Source organism: Zingiber officinale, chromosome 8B (assembly GCF_018446385.1).
Source record: "Zingiber officinale cultivar Zhangliang chromosome 8B, Zo_v1.1, whole genome shotgun sequence".
NCBI lineage: Eukaryota > Viridiplantae > Streptophyta > Magnoliopsida > Zingiberales > Zingiberaceae > Zingiber > Zingiber officinale.
In genome coordinates, this window is record NC_056001.1 from 10857527 (window position 1) to 10880835 (window position 23309).

Below are 23309 nucleotides of genomic sequence, written 5' to 3' on the forward strand. Positions count from 1 at the left end.
CACTGCCTGTGTGCCACGTTGATCCTTGTTTTGGGTTTCGCGTCGTTGGGTATTAAACAAGCGGGGGGAAATATTTCCCTGATCGCTTCCCAAAAAGGGCCGTACTTTTAACGCTTCCGTTCGATCCTTCCGCCGTCGACAGGAGGCCGCCATGGTGACCGCCTCCCGTCCCGCCGATTCCTCTTCTAGTCGATCCAAGGTGTGGTTTTCTCACAGTTCCTTGATGCTTCCATCTTAATTATTTCGTAATACTCCTGAATATAATCTAGTCTTCCCCATCTTGTCGCCTAAATTTTGTTGCACAGAGATTGGAGGGAGAACAGGGGAGGGAAGGGATAGCTAACCTCCAATGGAAATTGTCCCAGATGAAGAAGCAAGTCAAAGCGTCGAGATTGGTTTACATTAAAGTTCGTCTTCTAAATCCTTGCACTCGTTGTAATTCCCCAAAAATCAGATTCAGATTGGATGCTAATTCCCTCACTATAGGAAAAGATCGAGAGGAATAGGAAGAATTTACAAATCCACACCTGTAAGCTCTTTGATGTGGCTGCTGCCGCAGAGGCCGCCACGAGGAGCTCATCGAGACAGTCGAAAGGGGAGAACATGCTATCGAGCAGGATGGGAAACGCTCTATGCACGTTGAGCGGATGGGATGTGTTGAATGGGACGGGGGAGAAGGAGGTATTGCACATCCAAGAGGAGATTCAACCTTCGGGGACCCTCGTGATTGGAAATAATGGCGGTAACAAGAGTGTACTGCGCCTCTTGAAGCTTCCCTTTGTTGAGAAGATTCCACCATACACCACCTGGATATTCTTAGACAAGTATTAAATAATATCTTATTGGTACCTTTTACTAAGATCATCTTTCAATTATTTTGCATTCACATGGAATATTGTTTGCAGAGAAGGACCTGTTTATGCATCATTTATTTATTTTTGGTTTCGTGTAAGCTTTATAGCCTAATTTGTAGGTGTGACGATATGTGTTATGTCGTGTTAATTTTGTCATATAAATAAAAATAACATTAAACTAATTGTATATTTTAAAATATATTTTTATAAGATCTATGAATTTGTGTCATCAAGTTATATCTTGGATCATGTTATGTTACTTTTGTGTTTTATCTCTATCAATCGTGCTTTTGGTTGAGGCAAGTGAGATGTGTGATTGTGTTTGGTCTTGTCAGCTTTACTGTTTGACTCGTTATCATCAAGCTGTTTTTGTGCCTACTATGATTGAGAAAAAGGAAAAACTGGAGATTTGGAAGTTTTGTTCTACTTTTGAAGGGTGGTGCTTATACACTAAGTAAAGTGTTGTAGGTTGTTTTTTTCCTCTCAATCAGTTATGGGATGCCTATGGTAAAACCCCTTATCTTGTTGTTTGTGTATGCCAACTTTCTCAAGGCTTTGATAATGATATAATACTTGACTGTCTAAGTTAGAGTTGCCGTTGAATTGATGACAACACTCATTTGCATATGATGGTTAGCTACTGATGATGCCTTGCCACTTAGATGCATGCTTCAATACCATTAGTTTTGCTATGCATTATGCATGACATGAGATTTGAATGAAGATTTCAAAACATGCTATCTATGAACTCTAGTATCAAAATTCATTGTTTTCAAGTCTTCAGTATTCTGTGTCTTCAACTGGAACCAAGAACCGTTAGTTGAGCAAATGTGATTCTTCTGGAGTTATATCATGCCACTGGAGTTTTTTGTATTACATATGCATGAATATTAATTTGAAGAGTGCAGTTTTCATGCCACACCCAGCTCTCAAGTTTCAGTATTCTATCTTGCAAGTATAATTTTCTAGTTTCTATTAGAGAATCTAACAAGATGCAGTTAAAATTCCAATAGTGTAATGCTAAATACGAATATAATTAGTTATAAAGTCAATCTTAATGTTGAAGATCCTGATGTTGGTTTTCTGACTTTGTTTCTTCAATGAACTTTTGTTTCTCTATCTTCAAAAATTTCATGCAAGGTAGATTACAGTTAGGACTCTTGTCACATAGTACCTGCTATGCTATGTTTAGCTAGGTGAAGTTGTAATGGATATGCATCTTTCATCTTCAATATCCTGATTGATGTTTATTGTGGGAAAAGTAGTAGCTTTGAGTATTCAAACTCATTCTTTTTTTGTAATTTGTGAAATATTAAATCATTTCTGGTGCCTTTTTTCTACCTATTATTATTTCAAAGATATAATAGATCTCTAGACTTGGTGATTATGCTTAGTACTATTTACCTTTATTTCAGAAATTCAGACAATATCTGAAATGTCTTCGATCTATATTAGCTTTTAAAGTTGACCTTGCACTGGTGAAGATAGTTTTGTATAAGAACTCCAAAGTTGTTTTTAACTTTTTTTGTACCACTTTCCCTGTCTATCAAAAATTATTAAGAACCTTTTTGTTAGAGAAATCTGCACTAGCTAAAATTTGGCATTTGGTAAGCTGTAAGATCTTCGTAGTTTCTATTTTTATGTGTTATACTTTGCAGAAACCAAAGGATGGCTGAAGATCAGTCTGTGGTTGGAAGAAGACGGATTTATTATGATTCAGTTGGCAACGAAGCACTTGTCTGTAGTGATACTGATGAGGAGATCCAAGAACCAGAGGAAGAAAAACATGAGTTTTCTGAAGGAGAAGATCAAATTTTGTGGTAAGGATGAGCTTAGGCCCTTTCTTAAGTTTTATTATTGCTCTGGTGGTCATTTGGGTTTGACACTTCAAAGAAGTTAATTGAATCTAGGGCCCTTACTACAATTGCATTTCAATTTTTTTTCCAGTGTGTATTCACAAATAGTCTCAGTTTCTATATTTGAATGCCTCAATTATTAAACTACAGTGCTCTCTATTTAACATGTAATCTCATCTGAGTATTCCAGTGTGTATATATTTCTGTTGGGTGATTTATAGTTCAAATATGATGTACAAGCCTTCAAGAACCATAAGCATATGCCAACAACTCAACAAGTTAACCAAAAGGACAACCATTGTGTGAGACTTGACCTGATCTGGGATTTCTGGAGGATAATTATGTATGTTATTCTTGTAACCAAAAAATTGTTTTCAAAGCTTGAACCTAACCATCGTGCCTAGAAAAATCCTCAGTGTTATACTCTACACAGAAAAAAGTCTACCAATACATTTCTTACTCTCAACTAGAAAATCTGACATCTCTCTTTTGTGTACAGGAAGGCCATTCATGAGCATGGAACGAATCAGGAAGTCCTGAATATTGTTCGTCAGTTTATTGATGGAACTCAAGATGAAATTGAGGTATCTTGACTCTGGGATTAAATGCATCACATTAAATTACTGAAATTTCTGAGACAATACCTTTGCTTTATCACATTCTTTATACTTTGAATGATATACTCATGAAGTAGGCTTTTCATCTTTGAAGGATTAGCTTAAATTCTATTGAACTTCAGCATACATATTAAATTACTTTTGCAGGATAGGTATGAACTGCTTCTGGCAAAGCATAACAAAGAACACAAAAGTGAGTTAAAAATTTCTGATGAGAAAGTTTCAGAGGAGAGATCATTTGTTGATAAGACTCTCAATGAAGCTTTAGATTCTTTTGATAACCTTTTCTGTCGCCGTTGTTTGGTAAGTTCTACCATATTCTGGTTTTCTGTTTAATATTAGTTTTTTCTAATTTGTTTCTTTAGATTCATATTGCCTTCACTGAAGAATAGATGCTACCACTGGCAGATCTTTGACTGTCGACTTCATGGCTGCTCTCAGAATCTAATCATCCCTGTCAGTCATGCTTTTTGAAGGTTTTTTATATTCAAATTTATATGTTCAAATTTTAAAATGTGTTTTCATTTCCATAACCTTGTGCTTTACAGAGTGAAAAACAGTGTACCGGTCTTGATCTTGAGGAGAATAGGAAACCTTGTGGTGATCAATGCTATCTTAGGGTATGATTCTCATATCACTATCAAATACATTTCATAGAGGACCAAATAGCATCATCATCATCAAGATATACTTGGGATCTAATATAAACAACTTGATAAGGCACATTAGTCCCAGCTATTTGCAGTCAGTTACATCCTCAAAATATGTTTGTCTCAAGTACTTGGGATCTACTATAAACAACTTGATAGTTATCAATGCATATTATTTCCAACTATTTAGAGTTACGTGTACTCATCTTTCCGTCAAACTTAATGCAAAGCTATATCACTAATAATGTAACATTTAGATTATAGAAGTCACATTAGTTTAAGTTGACTAGAGATTTCTTTAATTTTCCTTATTTTCTACACCCTCAATTTTAAGTGATTTAACTAATCTAACTATAAAATTTGTGATCTCTTATTTTGAGTTGCAACTAGTTACTCTTTGATAATACTAATAGTACATTTTTTTTTCTTTCAAACAACCCTTTTAGCAACCTCACACATTCATCTTAACATGCTCAACTTTCATTTTATACGTTTTGTTTTCTAGTCCGACACTCAAATTCATTAAGTATGATTGTCTCATAATTTGTTGGATTTTACTTTTAGACTAAAGGCACACAATAATCATACCAAATCCCAAACTTCTCTCTTTTTCAACCACTCATCGTTTTTCTATTAATGTTATATTCATCAATATTTACTTGTTAAAAACTTGATTCTTAAATATATTTCATTCATCTTCATAATTCCTTTCTGCTTTTCTTTGTTGGAGAAACTGTATTTCATATAGGAACAAATAATTCCTAGAAATGCACTAAGATAGATATGCACATATTGTCAATTGGTAGCGTTGGCAATATTGTAGTGTTCTTGCAATATATGGATTATGAGGTAACATTTAAGTTTTTAGGCTTCTTTTTTAATCAAGTAATCAAGAGAAAATTTGGCATGCTTTCATCTTTGTCTCAGAGAAAAGGAGACAGTCAAGCTCAAACCAGTCCAGTTCTAGGTATCAAACCTACACATGATATAGAAACTAAAGCAATGGCAGAGAGATTTGATACATTGTTACCATCTGAATCTGAAGACTCAAACCCTGATGAGAGTATAAAACTACTTGCTTCTGAAAAGATTACTGATGCCAAGAGGACTTTCACTTCTTCAGAGACTTCTGATGGAAGCAATAGACAAAATGATGATGACACTGATGACATAGAAACATCATCAGAAGTTCCTTTGAGAAATCTATGCAAGCGCAAGACGTCAAAGGATGGAAAGAGCTTACTTGGAGAACAACTGGCCAGTGAGGAAATTTTTATTGGCTCTAATAAGAAAAGGAAGAAACCATCTTGTTCAGTGGTTGGTTTGATCAATGAAGTTAACTCACAAGACAGACATCCCAATTCTGCATCTGGTAGTAAAAGTCCAGATTTTGAAACATCTTCTCATGGTCAGAATCAGGAGAAGGTTCTGGATGAATCTGTTGGACATCATACTAGGAAAGATGTTCATGCTGGTAACATCAGCAATACCATAGAAGAGATTGCAAAAGGTACTGATAGAGTGACAACAATAAAGGCATCTTCTAGCAGAAACCCTCCTGGTTGGAGTACAATGGAGAAGGATCTATACTTAAAGGGAATTGAGATATTTGGAGAAAACTGGTAATATGTTGAATTCATAATACTTGTTAACTTCATGTGAAAGATAATACAACAACAACAACTACTAAGTCTTATCCCATTAGGTGCGGTCGGCTTCATGTGAAAGATAATGTTTCAAAAAAAAAAAAAACAATTTACAGCATGAGTTATGCAAAGATGGCTTGAGACATGAAACAATCCAATGTGATACTTGTGTTCGATTTCTTTGCTATTCTTGATTTGTGCAGGGTTTTTGGTGAGCAGGTTTACCTAATTTTTAAGAAACAGTTGGTCATTGTACTTTAACCAAAATGTTGAAACAGTTGGTTGGCCATGTTCAATTTCACTATATGTTTGATTAAGGATTATTATTATTTTTATTCAATCTAATTTTCTTCATTAAAAAACCAAACATAGAATATATATTTTGTTTTTAAGACTTTATGAGGCATATGATATAAGTGAGTTTTACCAAGATAATACTTGTGAAATTATTTGGAATATTTACTTTACATTTAGCTTTTGATTGTTCTGTAAGACTTTACGAACTATGATATAAAAAAGTTTTGCTAAGTTAATACTTGTGTGAAGTTATTTGGAAATTGGAATATTTATTTTATATCAAGCTATCATTCTCTGTGTCTCTAATTAGCTATATTGGGGTAAATAAGACATGAGCTTAAACTATTTTTAAGTTAATAAAATTGTAATGGTTTTTATTGTCAATCCTCTTTATTATCATATATGTATTAGTTCATATTCATTCAATTGTTTGTATACTGCAGTTGTCTCATAGCAAGAAACCTACTTTCTGGGCTAAAGACATGCATGGAAGTTGCATGCTATATGGCTAGCTATGGAACTTCATTAACAAGCAGACCCATGTTGGCAAATTCATACTTTGATGATGGGAAAGCAGATCTGGAACATATGGTGTGTGCTAAATTATCTATGCATGTCTCACTTCACAAAATTATGTTCCAATTGATACTGAATGACTCAAGGTGATGAGTTTATTATAGTAACTTTAGAGGCAGCAATCCATGTCCAAACAATTAGGGTGATTGTGTGAATTATAGTGGTCAGTTGGTACTCAAGAATACAGGAAACTAGTGGAAAGTAATTGCTACTTACATATGTAGTTATTCTGCAATTAACTTTTGTACCTTTGATAAGATTCTAGTTCAACCAAGGAGAACGGAATTAAGACTAAAGAAGATAATCAAATTGATACTAGCAATATTTTTAATTTATTTAGCAATGACCCCCTTTTTTTGTTCTCTTGCCCCTTGCATCTTCTTGATTTTTTTGGGACATAGTAGCATTAACTGAAAGCCTAACCTATTGTTTACCGCATTCTATCATTCTGTTCCAATTGTCTGGCATTTTTTTTATGCTAAAATATATCTTTAGCTGATTATGCATGCTTATTACTTTCACACCCCAGGTTTATCCTCAAATTCCATATTTAAAGGTCAAAATTTACTTCCCTATAGCATAGTTTGATGTTCTGGTGCAGGAACAAGAGATGCCCACTAGAACACGAATGCTGCGTAGAAGGGGGAAGGCCCGAAAGCTTAAATATACTTGGAAATCTGCTGGATATCCTTATATTCGTAAAAGAATTGCTGATGGTAAACAACAATCATGTAAGCAGTATACGCCATGTGGCTGTCAACAGATGTGTGGAAAACTATGCCCATGTATGCACAATGGAACTTGCTGTGAGAAGTATTGTGGGTATGCTTTCACTTCCCCTGATTATGACATACAACTGTTTGTTTCTGTCAGTTTCTACTCTGAACAGCATATTGAATGGAAGACAGCTAATTCAAGAAACATGTTTGTCTTTGAGTACGTTAAAGAATGTTTGCTTTGGGGAAATTTTTCTATTTTTATTTCATTTAGATTTATGAATTTAAAAAAAATATATTTATAATTAATTTTTTGACACCGCTCACCTAGAACAAATTCGAAGGTATAAAAAGAAATTAAATACAAGTATTTATTTATTTATTCAAATTTCAAATTCTGTTTCTGAAAAATGAAAGCTGAAAACAGACAAGCCAAAGTATATATTAGTACAGCTGATTTATGATACGTTCAGCTTTTTAATTTATCTCAAAACATGTTTGCCATCTTTTAAATAATTCATTAGTTCCTATTTTCTCGGTATCTAGGTGCTCCAAGGGTTGCAAAAATCGCTTCCGAGGATGTCATTGTGCTAAGAGTCAGTGCAGAAGCCGTCAATGTCCGTGCTTCGCAGCAGGTCGGGAGTGTGATCCTGATGTCTGTAGGAATTGTTGGGTTAGGTAATCCAATATTTCGTCACAGAGTATTGAGTACAACGATTCAATTGACTGAGTTTTTTGCACGATCAAGACTGATTTGTTTCTTTTTGAAAGAATTTACATTTGACTGAAATTTTGGTCACTCAATTAAAATTGTTTTCCTTGATTGTAATATGATAAATTATGTGCAAAGTTATGTGATTATCACAATTAGGCAATTGATTAACTATGGTTATGAAAATAACTTATTGGTTTTCTATAGCCAGGCATTAGGGAGTTATTGATTATATTTTTAGATCTAGTTATCTAGGAGAAACTTCATACATTTATTTTTCTAGCTGCTCCCACATTGTTTCTTGTATTTACTGCTTCAATTTGCATCAAGGCAAAAGGTATTCTTATACACAGCCAATTATGTTCCTAGAAATGATTTCTGAGCTCTAACGACTATTATTAATCTCTGTCAAAAATCATATGAGCATGGGTCATAGTCTTAACTTCCTTGACTAATGGAACAATTAACTGTGTTTTTAGAAGAAAATGGAACAATTTGCTTTAGTCAACCCCATATAGTGAGGACATACATCTTCTTTGGCTGTTGCATCAGAGCAAAAAGCCCTTCATGAACTACCTTTAAGGCACCATATTTGATGTCGATTACATCATGCTTTCACTTCTCAATATACTCAATTCTTTAGATGTATAATGTGTGGTTGAATTGCCAGCTGTTGGTTCTGAGTAAAGATAAGTTAAATCCAGTTAAAAATAAGGCAAAGTTTAGGAAATTAGATTATACAATCTACTATATGTTGCTTAAGCCAATTCACAGTTGGGCAATGATGTTCGGTTTACTAAATGAGAGCTAAATCAAATTTAGTAATCCACTTCAAGAACTTTATTAAGTTGAATTTTTTGGGATGATTGAACAAACAATGGTGTGAAATTTCATAAAATTGTAGACAGGGACAATTTACTCAATTACTTGATCAGGTATCCAATCCATTATAGTCATCTTTGAGTCTAAATTCTGGAAAAAAAGGTATTTTCGTTGGACATATTTCATTTCGGTTTCCCTTTATTCCAGAAGGATGCCGAGGGTGATTTATTCCCAGAACTATTATTCTGTATCAACAACAACCTATTATACCGTATCGTGACAACAAATTTACCATTGGAGTTTTTCACCAGAAAAACCATTCACATTGCCTAGTTTAAATCACTGATAAAAAGTGAAGATTCCTTTCTGAAAGTTGGACTTCTCCTGTAATAACTATTTCATGCATGCATGCATTTTTGTTGTTGCTGCTGCTGCTGCTGTTGTTGAAAGAATACACACATGCCTATATATAAGGTAAATTCATCACTTTTCCGCAGCTGTGGAGATGGATCATTGGGTGAGCCACCAGCTCGTGGTGATGGTTATCAGTGTGGCAACATGAAACTCCTACTGAAGCAACAGGAAAGAGTGAGTGTACTAGTATATTTCAGTATTTAATCATCCTTTTATGGTGGCTCATGCTGATGTCTTTTGTGATTCTTGCTGTTCATGTAGATCTTGTTAGCAAGGTCTGATGTTGCAGGATGGGGAGCATTTATTAGGGTAATTGAATTTTTATCTCCTACTTTAAACAGTAGTGTTTTCAACTGATTAACATTTCTCACATGACAAAAAGAACCCAGTTAACAAGAACGATTATCTTGGTGAATATACTGGTGAATTGATCTCCCACCGAGAAGCAGATAAACGTGGAAAGATTTATGACCGTGCAAACTCATCTTTTCTTTTTGACTTGAATGATCAGGTAATTCTTTTATATTATATCTAATACTCATTTGACATGGAAGTTGGGACACTGTGCAATGTGTGGTTGACTACATAATTTAATAAGAGATTCAAATCACTAGGAGAATATTAAGGATACAACCTTACATAGAGAACTAAATGGTAATATAATATGCAGCAGCAGTCCTCAAATAGTTGGAACCGGCAGGTTGAGATCCATTTGGTTTTGACATATTATGTGTTTTCTGTTTTGCAATGTCTTGCAATTTTGATACTCATCATCATCGGTGACATGACAAGAAGAGTTATTCTCATCATTAGTTAATGCGGTTTTTTCACATATTCCTTGTATGCAGTTTGTGTTGGATGCTTATCGGAAGGGTGATAAGCTGAAGTTTGCTAACCATTCATCAAATCCGAATTGCTACGCCAAGGTAGTCAAAAGCATTTCCATTTACTAGCAATTTTCTAATTTTTGAAAACTTTAATTAGGAGAAACATTTGATCGAAATGTTAGTTTCAGACTGTCTCTTCTCTTCTAAGATTAAAATTATCAGTTGTGGAACTGAAAGGATGAGCAGATTGCATTTAGATTGATATGGTGCCATTTCTATTCAATCTTAGCATGAGACAAGCATGTTCAGCCGCCAACAACAACCAAGCCACCAAGTAATATCCCACTAGGTGGAATCGACTATATGGATCATTCTATATTATTGAGCTTTATTCTCTACTATATCATGATCTATACAACAACAACAACAACCAAACCTTATCCCACTAGGTGAGGTCGGTTATATGGATCCTTTTGCGCCATTGAGCTCTATCTCCTACGATATCATCATTTATACTTAAATTTTATTTTGTTTTATTATTACTAACTAAGTTTTTTTTTATCTACCTCTTCCTCGTTTGATATACGTGTTTATCATAATTTCACATCGTCTAACTGGAGCATTTATTAGTCTTTTAAGTACATGCCCGTACTATCATGTCTCTCGGAGTTTTCCCTCAATAGAGGTAATTCTGACTTTTTTTTCTAATGCTCTTATTTCTTATTCTGCCCATTCTCGTATATCCACATATCCATCTTAACATCCTTATCTCTCCAACTCTCATCTTCTGCTCTTTTGTTCGAGTCATAGCCCAACATTCAACTCCATATAATATAACAGGTCTAACTACGGTTTTGTAAAATTTTCCTTTAAGTTTATAGATACTTCATGGTCACATAAAATACTCGACGCTCTCCTTCATTTTAATCATCCCGTTTGTATTTTATATAAGACATCTCTCTCAATCCCTCCATCATTTTACAAAAATGATCTTAAATATCTAAAACTCTCAGTTCTGGGCAACTCATTATCTCCTATTTTAACAATTGTCTCATAATGTCTAATATTGCTAAACTTAAATTTCATATATTCTATCTTTATTCTACCATACCTAAAACATTTTCTTTCTAGTATTTTCCGCTAAGATTCTAGTTTAGTATTTACTCATTGACGTATTTTATCTACCAAAATAATATCATCGACAAACAATAGTCACCACAATACCGTGTCTTGAATGTGTGCAAGAAGTTCGTTTATAATTAGTGTAAAAAGATAGAGACTTAGAGCTAATTCTTGATGTAACCATAGCTTTATTAGAAATACTTCAGTTACTCCGTTTGAAGTCGTTACTCTAGTCGTTACATTCTCGTACATATCCTTACTTAGTTCAATATATATTATGCTAACACCTATTTTTCTAGAATTTTTCATATAATTTTTCTTAGAACTCTATCATAAGTTTTTTGTAAGTCAATGAATACCATGTGTAGATCTTGTTTTTCCTCCCGATATTTTTCAATTAATTGTATAAAAAGATGTATAGCTTCTATTGTCGACCTTTTAGGCATGAACTCAAATTAATTTTTGGTCACTGTGGTCTCTTTCCTTAATCTTTTTTCTATTATTTTTCCTTAAAATTTCATAATATGACTCATTAGTTTAATACCCCTATAGTTTGCACAATTTTGTACGTCTTCCTTGTTTTTATATAAGGGAATTAGAGTATTATTCTCTATTGATCAGACATTTTTTTCGTTTTCAATATCATGCTAAATAATTTAATAAGTCATTTAATACCTTGTTCCTTAGATACTTCCATATCTCTATCGAAATATCATCTGGTCCAATGACTTTTTCATTTTGCATCTCATTTAAAATTTATTTTACTTCTGAAGTTTGAATTCTACGATACAAATTTAAATTTCTATGCTCATTTGACCTGCTTAAATTATCTAAGTTAAGTTGGTTGTCTAAATCTTTATTAAAAAGTTGATGAAAATATCTCTTCCACCGCTTTTTTATTTTTCTATCGTTTACTAGTACCTTATTACATTTATCTTTAATACATTTTGTTTGGATAAAATCTCTTTGTCTTCCTTTCTCTCACTTTAGCTATTCTATAAATGTCTCTTTCACCTTCTTTTATATCTAATTTTTGATATAATCGTTCAAAAGTTTCATTCTTTGCTTCAGTCACTACTCTCTTAGCTTCTTTCTTGGCTATTGTATATTTTTTTAAGTTTTCATCGTTCTTATAAATATATAATTCCTTTAAGCTATTCGTTTTTCTTTCACTTTCTCTTATACTTTCTCATTTCACTACCAAGATTTCTTACTTAGTGGTGTATGCCCCTTTGAATCACCGAGTATACTCTTAGATACTATTTTCAACTTTAATACCATCTTATCCCATGTCGTATTAAAATCATCTTGTACTCCTATATTCTCCTTAAATATATTTTGCTTTCATCTTTTAACTTTCACCACTTAATTCTATGAGTCGTATATATTTTCTTTCTAATAATACTATATTTGAGGCATATATCCAACACTACTAACGTATGTTGGGTAGTTAAAATTTCTTCAACGATGATCTTGTAATCTTTACAAATTTTTCTATCTTTCTTCTTAACCATAATAAAGTCAATTCGCGATTTATTATTTTCACTTTTGAACGTGACTAAGGTGGTGTTTGGTTCTCTCTTAGGAATCGGAATAGAAATGAGTATCATAGTATTGTGGAATGAGAATGGGTATGAGCTTGGGTATCATTCTTAAAAATAATGTTTGGTTAGTTGAATATTTTCAATCGAAATGAATCTAAATTTCTTTTTTTACCCTTAGAGGAAAATAAGAGAAAAAATTAGATGGAAGAAAAAATTGAACGTGAGATAAACATATGATGAGAGAGAATGATGAGAGAGAAAGTTGATGGGAAAAAATGAAGAGAAGGAAAGTGTGATGAGAGAAAATGAGTAGAGAGAGCGTGATAGGAGAGATTGAGAAGAGAAAAAGTATGATGAGGAAGAAAATGTGTTGAGAGAGAAAGAGTGATGGGAAAAAATGAAAAGAGAGAAAGGATGAGAGAAAATGAGAGATTGAGGAGAGAAAGTATGATGAGAGAGAAAGTATGATGGTAAAAAATGAAGAGAGGGAAAGTGTGATGAGAGAAAATGAGGAGAGAGAGTGTGATGAGAGAAAATGAGGAGAGAGAGTGTGATGGAAGAAAATGAAGAGAGAAAGTGTGATGAGAGAAAATATGGAAAGAGAGTATAGTAAGAGAGAAAGTATGATGAAAAAATGAGGAGAGAATGAAAATAATGAGAGAGAGTGTGTGATGAGAGAGAATACAGAGAGATAATGAGGAGAGATAGTGTGATAGAAGAGAATAAAGAGAGAGAAAGTGTGATGAGATAAAATATGGAGAGAGTATGGTAAGAGAGAAAGTATGAGGAAAAAATGAGGAGAGAATGAAGAGAGAGAAAATAATGAGAGAGTGTGTGTGATGAGAGAGAATATAGAGAGAAAATGATAGAGAATGTGTGATGAGAGAGAAAGAGGAGAGAGAAAGTATGTTGAGAGAGAAATATGATGATAGAATGAGGAGAGAGAAAATATGATAAGAAAGAACAAGGAGAGAGAGTGAAAATGAAAGAAAAATTGAACAAATATACTAAGAATATTTTCATCCAAAACTTAATTCTTATTCCCATTCCATCAAAACCTAAGAGAGGGGATGAGTTTCATCTATACTCAAGTTTTTGGGTTTTATTCCAAAATCTTGATTCCATTCCCATCAACCAAACATAAGGTTTGAGAATGAATCCATTCCCTCATTCCCAAATCTCTAAACCAAACGTCACCTAAGTGTTATTCTCTTTTCTTAAAAACGTATTAGCTAATATAAGATCATATGTTATCATAAAATCTAATATAGTTTTTTCTTCTTCATTTCTCTTTCCAAACTCATAACCCCCATATACCCTTTCATATTCCTCATTTTTCACTCTGACATGCCCATTTAGATCGCCTCATATTAAAATCATTTTATTTGGCGAAATATTTTGTAATATTTCATCTAAGTCATCCCAAAATCTTGATTTTGTAGCTTCATCTAATCCCTACTTATACATACGCTAATTATGTTCATAATTTCTTTCGTCACTATTATTTTAAGGGCTATAATTCTATTTCCTTTTTTAACTACTTTCACAATTTCATCGTTTAACAAATTATCTACAACAATATCTATTCCATTTCTTACTTTACTATTTCATGTGTACCTTAACTTAAAACCTGAGTTCTCTATCAGTTTTGTCGTCTCGCCTATCTATTTTATTTCTTGTACACACAAAATACTAATTCTTCTCGTAATCATCATATCTACTATCTCCATTAATTTACTAGTAAGAGTTCCTATGTTCTATGTTTCAAATATTAGATTATTAGTTTTTCTATCATATTTGTTCTTATTCAACCTATAGTGTAAGAACTTTTGCATATTTAACATTACGCCCAAGTTCTCATGAAGATGTAGCGATCCTTGTCGATACGTTACAGTCTATCCTGCAATCAAACTCTTATATATTTAACACTATATCCGAGTTCTGGAGATGTAGTGACCCTTGCCAAGACGTTATAGTTGGACCCTATAATGCGTTCTATCCGGAGAACAATTTAGCATTAGTACAATAATTTAATGGATTCATTCATTGAGTATTTGTTATAATTTTAATGCTGGTTGACAACCTACTATATCATTATCTATATTTAAATAAGTCTTATCTTATTTTATTGTTGCTAAACAAATTTTTTTTGGTCCTTTTCATTTCTTGTGTGTATTTGTTATAATTTCACATCATCTAACTAGAGCATTTATTGCTCGTCTAAGTACCTTAATATCTTAAACGTGTTTCTCGGAGTTTTCCCTTAATAGAAGTAATTTTCTCTCTAATGCTCTCATTTCTTATTCTGTCAATTCTCATATGTCCATGCATCCACCTTAACATCCTCATCTCTACAATTATCATCTTCTGTTTATGTGCTCGAATCATAGTCCAACATTTAGCGTCATATAACATAGCAGGTCTAATCGCTATTTTGTACAACTTCTCTTTAAATTTTAGAGGTAATTTACGATCACATAAAACATCCAACACTATCCTCCATTTCAACAACTTGTTTGTATTCTATGTAAGATATCTCTTTCAATCACTACATCATTTTATAAAAATGATCCTAAATACTTAAAACTCTTAATTGCAAATAACTTGTGGTCTAATTGTCTCATTACGTTTAATATTACTAAACTTAAATCCATGTATCCTATTTTATGTTTTTACTCTACTAGGTCTAAAATCTTTCATTTTTAGTATTTCACGTTAAGATTCTAGTTTAGCATTTACTTTTTCACATATCTTTTCTACCAAAACAATAAACAAAATGCACTACGGTACTATGTCTTGAATGTGTCAAGTTTGTACATGATTAGTGTAAAAAGATAGAGACTTGTAGTTGATCTTGATGTAACTCTATCTTTATTAGAAATGTTTCAGTTAATCCGCCTAAAATCTTTACTTTAGTCGTTATGTCATCATACATATACTTAAGTAGTTCAATATATGTTATGTCAACAAATCTTTTTTCTAGAATTTTCTATCATAAGTTTTTTCAAGTCAATGAATATCATATGTAGATTTTGCTTTTACTCTTGATATTTTCAATTAGTTGTTTGAGAAGATGCATAGCCTCTATTGTCGACCTTCCTGACATGAGTCCAAATTAATTTTTAGTTACCACGGTCTCCTTCCTTAATCTATTTTCTATTATTCTTTTTAAAAGTTTGGTATGACTCATTAGCTTAATATCTCTATAATTTGTACAATTTTGTATGCCGTCCTTATTCTTTTATAAACAACAGTCAAATATTTTTTTCGTTTTCAATATTATATTACTTAATTTTATAAGCCATTTATTATCTTGTTTCCCTAAACACTTTCATGCCTCTATAGTAATGTCATCCGGTTTAATAGTTTTTCCATTTTGTATCTCATTTAAAACTTATTCTACTTTTGAAGTTTGAATTCTACGATAAAAATTTAAATTTTTAACTCATTTCACCTACTTAAATTACTTAAGTTAAGTTGGTCACCTAAACCTTCATTAAAAAGTTAATGAAAATATCTTTTCCATCGCTCTTTTATTTCCTCATCATTTACTAGTACTCTATTACATTCATATTTAATACATCTTATTTGAATAAGATATCTTGTCTTCCTCTCTTTTACTTACCTTCTTTTGTATCCAATTTTCGATATAACCGTTCAAAAGTTTCATTCTTTACGTCATTTATTGTTTTTTAGCCTTTTTCTTGGTTATTGTATATTTTTTAAAATTTTCCTCGTTCTTACAAATATATAATTCTTTATAGGTTGTTCGTTTTTCCTTCATTTTCTCCTATACTTTCTCATTCTATTATCAAGATTCCTTATTTAGTGGTGCATGTCCCTTAGACTTACCAAGTACACTCTTGACTACTATTTTTAACTTTGATATCATCTTATCTCATGTTATATATATATTTCACCTAATATTTATGTTAGGACCAAAAGAATTCACATATCTTCATAATGGTATGATATTGTCCACTTTGGGTGTAAGTCTTTATGAATTTATTTTTGGGTTTCATTCAACAGACTTCATATCAATGGAGATATCTTTTATCTTTTAAATTTATAATCTTTTCCCGTGTATTTCTAACATGAGACTTTGATTGTATTCCCAACCGTTTATACTCTTATTTTTTTCTTAAATATATTTTGCTTCCCATCCTTTAACTTCTACCATTTAATTATATCAGTCGTGCATATTTTCCTTCTATTGATATTATGAGTGAGTCGTATATCCAATACTACTAATCTATGTTTGATAGTTAAGTTTTTTCCAGAAATGACTTTACAATCTTTACAAATCTTTCTATCTCTCTTCCTAACCATAAAAAAGTTAATTTACAATTTATTATTCTCACTTTTGAACCTGATAAAATATTCTTTTATTTTTTAAAAAACATATTAGCTAATATAAAATCATATGTTATCACAAAATCTAATATAGTTTTTTCTTTTTCATTTCTTATTCCAAACCCATAACTCTTATATATCCATTCATATTCCTTATTTTTCACTTCGACATGTTTATTAAGATCGTCTCCTTTTAAAATCAATTTCATTTGGTGGAATATTTTGTAATACTTTATCTAGGTCGTCTTAAAATTTTGATTTGATATCTTTATCTAATCCTATTTGAGATGCATATATACTAATTACGTTCATAGTTTTTTTCGCTATTACTATCTTGAGAGCTATAATTCTATTCCATGTTCTAACCACTCTTATAACTTTATCGTTTAACGAACTATCTACAATGATATCCGCTTCATTTCTTGTTTTATTTTTTCCTATGTACCATCATTTAAAACTCGAGTTTTCTATCATTTTTACATTCTCGCCTATTTATTTTTGTCTCTTGCACACACAAAATGCTAAGGGGGTGTTTGGTTTAGAGGGTTGGGGAATGAGGTAATGGATTCATTCTCAAATTTTGTGTTTGGTTGATGGGAATGGAATCAAGATTTTGGAATGAAATCCAAAATTTTGGATATGGATGAAACTCACCTCCTCCCTTGGGTTTTAATGAAATGAGAATAAGAATTAAGTTTGGACGAAAATACCCTTAGTATATTTGTTCAATTTTTCTTTCATTTCACTCTCTCTCCTTGTTCTCTCTCATCATACTTTTTCTCTCCTCATTCTATCATCATATTTTCTCTCTCAACATACTTTCTCTCTCCTCATTCTCTCTCATCACACATTCTCTATCATTTTCTCTCTATATTATCTCTCATCACACACACACTTTCTCTCATTATTTTCTTTCTCTTCATTCTCTTCTCATTTTTCATTATACTTTCTCTCTTATCATACTTCCTCTCTGCTCAAGCTCTCTTACCATACTCTCTCTCCATATTTCCTCTCATCACACTTTCTCTCTCTTCATTTTCTTCTATTACACTTTCTCTCCTCATTCTCTCTCATTACAGATTCTCTACCATTTTCTCTCTGTATTCTCTCTTATCATACATTCTCTCATTATTTTCTCTCTCTTCATTCTCTCCTTATTTTTTTAATCATACTTTCTCTCTCCTCAATTTCTCTTACCATACTCTTTCTCCATATTTCCTCTCATAATACTTTCTCTCTCTTCATTCTCTTCCATCACATTTTCTCTTCTCACATTTTCCCTTTCTTCATTTTTTCTCATTACACTTTTTCTCTCATCGAATTTTCTCATCATACTTTCTCTCCTCAATCTCTCATTTTCTCTTATCACACTTTCTCTCTTTTCATTTTTTCCTATCACTCTTTCTCTCTCAGCACACTTTCTCTCTCATCATACTTTTTCTCTTCTCAATCTCTCCTATCACGCTCTCTCTTCTCATTTTCTTTCATCACGCTTTCCCTCTTTTTAATTTTTCCCATCACACTCTCTCTTATCATACTTTCTCTCTCATCATTCTCTTATCATATGTTTCTCTCACATTCAACTTTCTTTTCCATCTAATTTTTTCTCTTATTTTCTTCTAAGGGTAAAAAAAAAGTTAAGTTAATTTCGATTGAAAATATTCAGCTAACCAAACATTATTTTTAAGAATGATACCCAAGCTCATACTCATTTCCATTTCATAATACTATAATACTCATTCCCATTCCGATTCCTAGGAGAGAATCAAACGCCACCTAATTATTCTTTTAATCATCGTATCTGCTACCTCTATTGTTTTACTAATGAGGATTCCTATGTTTCACGTTCTAAATTTTAGACTATTAGTTTTTCTATAATATTTATTTTTATTCAACTTATGGTGTGAGAACTCTTGTGTATTTAATACTACATCTAAGTTCTTATGGAGATATATTTAACATTACATTCGAGTTCTTGATATGTATTGACCTTTGTTGAGATGCTACAGTCGGATCTTGTAACATATTTTTTCAAAGAACAATTTAATATTAATACAATAATTTAATGATTCATTTATGGAACATTTATCTTAGTTTAATGTTGATTGATAATTTAACGTAACCTTCATTCTTTATCGAGCTTAGGATCGGCTATGATAAAGTAATTTGTCATGGGCGGATGGGCGGAGTTACAAGCATGTTCCTAGAGTTTAAATATGTAACGAAATTCCTAGAGTTTAAATTTTCTACCAAGTGAACTACTACGCTTTGAGAAAGAAAATTGGTTTACAATTTTTACATAAACCACCCGATAACTTTCGTTTGGAAAGTTTAAAATCACATACCTGTGCTCTGTGATGCTTCTGTCGTTAATAAGGGAGTTGTAACATATATCAACAAACATGCACAGTTCGTTTATCATGATTATATTTTTGTTTTTATTTTGCATATTCAGCCTGTATGTTCTGACACTATCTAAAATGACGACTTGAATCAAGCTTACTAATTATATCTGTTTCCTGACAATACGATATTTTGCAGGTTATGCTGGTAGCTGGTGACCACAGAGTGGGCATTTTTGCCAAAGAACACATCGAAGCTGGTGAAGAGCTCTTTTATGATTATCGCTATGGACCTGACCAGGCACCTGCATGGGCAAGAAAACCTGAAGGTTCAAAAAGAGATGACTCGTCAGTTTCTCATAGCCGCGCGCATAAAGTGGCTTGAAAATTTAGTTTTCATTACAGAAATTCTGTCTATTAATTGTGCCGATTAATTTCACAATCTACCGTAGTTGATTTTTGCGTGAATATATTAAATATATAGTAAATAAAGTTTAACTAGTCTTTATAAATGCCATTATCTAGTAAATGAGATTTATGTGAGGATGTTTACGTATGTTTATAATGATTTGATATTATTGTCTATTTTAAATCTTAGTATTTATGATTTCGCTTTTGGATTTTATTCAAAGTATCTCATTCAATTGAGATATCATATATCCTCTTAAATTTATGATCTTTTCTAAAATTTTCTAATATAGAATTTTAATTGAATCATAACAATTCTCCTTTTAAATAAAAGACCATCATTATTCTTATGATTTGGATTTCCCCGTGAGCATTCAATCATTTTTGAGTTATTCCGGGTCTCTCCATGAGTATCCGGTCACTCTAGTCATGTTGACTTGCTCCGGGCCTTCCCACAAGCATCTGGATTTGGTCACTCTCTATTTGCTTTGGATTTTTCCGTGAGCATTCGGTCACCCTGACTTGCTCTAGATCTTCTCGCAAGCATTCGGTCATCCTGACTTGCTCTCTAGTCATGTTGACTTGCTCCGGGCCTTCCCACAAGCATCTGGATTTGGTCACTCTCTATTTGTTTCGGATTTTTCCGTGAGCATTCGGTCACCCTGACTTGCTCTAGATCTTCTCGCAAGCATTCGGTCATCCTGACTTGCTCCAGGTCTTCCCGTAATTTTGTTTAAGGTCATCCCACATGACATTTGGTCTGGAATAGGGGTGTAAACGAACCGAATCGATTCGAATATGTAGAAAAATCTAAGGCTCGAATTCGGCTCGAAATAGGTATATTCGAGCTCGATTCGAAGTTAGAAAAATTCAAAATTTTTTGTTCGAGTATGGTTCGAATTAGTGCTCGGGTTCGAATTCGATTCGAAAGATTCGAACATGTTCATGAACTATTCGAATTATTAATCGAAAATAGGTACTCAAAAGGCTCAAAATTTATTTATTTAATATATATTTAACTTATATTAATAAAATATTAAAACTCGCGAGCGGCTCGCGAACTATTAAACAATATAATTTGAGCTCGAGTTCGATTAAAAAAAAATTCGAACATGGGCTCGAATTCGATAAATTCGAATACGAATCAAATATTTTTCGATCCGGCTCAAAAAGCTCGCGAGCCGGCTCGATTCGTTTACACCCCTAGTATGGACCATAATTTTGATACCATTTGTTGTGACCAAAAGATGTTCACATATTTCCATAATGACATGATATTGTTCACTTCGGGCCTAAGCTCTCGTGGTTTTACTCTTGGGCTATACCCAAAAGGTAATATAGATATCTTACATCCTTTTAAACCCATGATTTTTTTTAAAAAATTTTTTTAATGTGAGACTTTGATTGAATCCAAACAATCCTCCCCTCAAACGAAAAATAATCATTACTCTCATGGTTTGAACCTCTCCACGAGTATCTAGTCATTTTTGACTTACTTCATATTTCTCCACAAGCATTCGGTCACCTTGACCTGCTCCGGGCCTTCTCGTGAGCATCTGAATCCGATCACCCTCACCTGCTCTGGGCATTCCCACGAGCATCCGGTCACCTTGATATACTCCGGACCTTACCTGCAGACATCCGATTATCCTGACCTTGCTTTGAACCTCACCGCGAGCATCTAGTCATCTTAATATGCTCCGAGCCCACTATCAATTTTGTTCAAGATCATCCCATATGGTATCTAATTTGAATTATTACTTTGATATCATTTATTATGCTTAAAAATATTAACATATCTCCATAATAATATAATATTATCTATTTTAATTTAAATCCTTATAATTTTAGTCTTAAATTCTATCTTAAAAAAACCTCATTTCAATATAAATATTTTAATATGAAATTATTAATTGAATCCAAACAATCTGCCTCGTCTTTGATGATACAAAGCCTATGTATCTCAGGTCCAGTTTAAGGTGATGCAAGAATTTCCCAATATATTTAGTTTTTTAATATTCACTAGGAAAAAAAAAAGAAAAAAAAAGCGATATTTCAACTGTATTGAATTCTAGCTATTTAGCAAGTGGTGGACCTCATAGTTGAATTCTTTTTAAAAAACCAAAAAAGGCATCATCTGAAACCCTTGAAATAGTCAAAGTGATATAATATGTTAAGAATTTGTTGCCCATCAGTAACGAAAAACTAATACTTTGATAACTTGATCTTATCATTATAACCACTATCATAATTCCGTATGTTTAACCACAAATACAACAACAAGCAGCAATACACAATTCAAAGACAAACTAAATTACAACAATGATCAAGCACACCAAAACATATCTTGATCAAACCATAAACAAGCAACCTAACAGATCACATAGTAGAGGACCTTCATGGACATAAAAAGATGTTTACAGCTTCAACCAATTGCTTCCCTCATAAAACACGATCATTCAGAGCTGGAAGTTGCCATCATCATTCGCCATGATCAACTGCGAGGGACAAGGAAGCTGCCATGGCATCAGTAGCGGGTCTGGAGCCATTAGCACATCAATCGATATCCCGCTTATCTGCTCCATCATTCGGATCGTCGAATTCAGAAACTGCAACCTCTCTTTCAGCGAGTTCAACTCGTATCTCAAGACAGTGTTGTTGGACTCCAAAAGCATGTTGTGCTGTGTCAGCGTATTGGTCTGCAACAGGAGCTGATCGTTTTGGCACTTGAGCTCTGATATTTGGCTTTTCAGATCATGCAGTTGCTGCTGCTTCCTCATCCTCGACCGCTTTGCCGACTCGCGGTTCGAGAGCATTCGCTTTCGCTTCTTTTCATCGCCGGCAACATGTGGATCTCCTTCAGCAAACATGGTCTTTTGGAGGATTTGTATTGAATTTTAACTGCAAAAATCTGGTTCTCCTTGGAGAGAATGGAACGAGCTAGAATGGCGTCGTGCGGGAGTGCAGGTCAATGGATGGAGTAGAACCAGTAGAGGAACGCAACTGAGAAGGACTGGAGGAAGCAGAAATGGAACGTCATGAGGTCTATAAGATTGTTGTATCACTGAACATTATGAAGGACCCAGCCGCTTTTTCTGATGATTCAAAATCTGCAACTGCAAAATAGTTTAGAACAGATGACTTTATAATCGAAACAGAACAAAAAAAAACTACTAAAGCTTCTATTACTCTTCCGATTGAAGATCCTTGGAGGATCTCAAGAACGGGTATCAGGAACTTGAGACGAAGATAATCCACCGCAAGAAATTGGAGAGGAGGAGAGGGAGGAAAGGAATAGGATATACTTGGTCTATGAAGGTGGGAATAAGCCGGGAATGAGTTATCAAGAAGAAGGTTTCGTCATTTTACAGATTAAATAATCTTGAGTGAAAAAGAAATATCTTGCCGGATGAGAAACCAATGCAACAACTTCGTGGATTTCTTCATCACCATTAAAATATAGCTAAACAAGAACATTAATTAAGCTAACAAGTGGCCTTGGTGATGTAACCAATATTCTATATATCTTCCTTGAAGTTTAAGGAAACAAGCT

General features: G+C 33.1%; 2 protein-coding genes across 4 annotated transcripts; one reads left to right on the plus strand and one right to left on the minus strand.

Annotated features, from left to right (window-relative positions):
- Window positions 1–57: 57 nt before the first annotated feature.
- Window positions 58–19849, plus strand: LOC122015196 (histone-lysine N-methyltransferase EZ3-like). Of its 2 annotated transcripts, XM_042571957.1 has the most exons (17): window positions 58–199; window positions 306–407; window positions 487–824; window positions 2513–2674; window positions 3210–3294; window positions 3475–3630; window positions 3736–3783; window positions 3876–3947; window positions 4905–5599; window positions 6364–6511; window positions 7098–7318; window positions 7759–7890; window positions 9244–9334; window positions 9422–9469; window positions 9543–9671; window positions 10009–10086; window positions 19548–19849. In XM_042571957.1, the coding sequence occupies exons 1-17, from the start codon at window positions 152–154 to the stop codon at window positions 19731–19733; spliced, it is 2739 nt and encodes a 912-aa protein (XP_042427891.1). In that variant the 5' UTR covers window positions 58–151; the 3' UTR covers window positions 19734–19849. The 2 variants fall into 2 exon arrangements, with proteins under 2 accessions (XP_042427891.1, XP_042427892.1); XM_042571958.1 differs by lacking the exons at window positions 10009–10086; window positions 19548–19849 and having other exon boundaries at window positions 9550–9628.
- A 2133-nt stretch (window positions 19850–21982) lies between these two features.
- Window positions 21983–23239, minus strand: LOC122016699 (bZIP transcription factor 53-like). Of its 2 annotated transcripts, none has more exons than XM_042574083.1 (2): window positions 22946–23239; window positions 21983–22866 (listed from the first exon to the last, which is right to left on the minus strand). In XM_042574083.1, the coding sequence occupies exon 2, from the start codon at window positions 22624–22626 to the stop codon at window positions 22216–22218; it is 411 nt and encodes a 136-aa protein (XP_042430017.1). In that variant the 5' UTR covers window positions 22627–22866; window positions 22946–23239; the 3' UTR covers window positions 21983–22215. The 2 variants fall into 2 exon arrangements, with proteins under 2 accessions (XP_042430017.1, XP_042430016.1); XM_042574082.1 differs by having other exon boundaries at window positions 21983–22872.
- Between the last annotated feature and the right edge of the window lie 70 nt (window positions 23240–23309).

Bases quoted from the DNA above. Each gene is read 5' to 3' on its own strand.
- LOC122016699 (XM_042574083.1), bottom strand. From the start codon at position 22,626: ATGTTTGCTGAAGGAGATCCACATGTTGCCGGCGATGAAAAGAAGCGA.
- LOC122015196 (XM_042571957.1), top strand. From the start codon at position 152: ATGGTGACCGCCTCCCGTCCCGCCGATTCCTCTTCTAGTCGATCCAAG. The intron at 825-2,512 runs GTATTAAATAAT...TATACTTTGCAG, and splicing joins ACCTGGATATTCTTAGACAA to AAACCAAAGGATGGCTGAAG. The intron at 2,675-3,209 runs GTAAGGATGAGC...TTTTGTGTACAG, and splicing joins GGAGAAGATCAAATTTTGTG to GAAGGCCATTCATGAGCATG.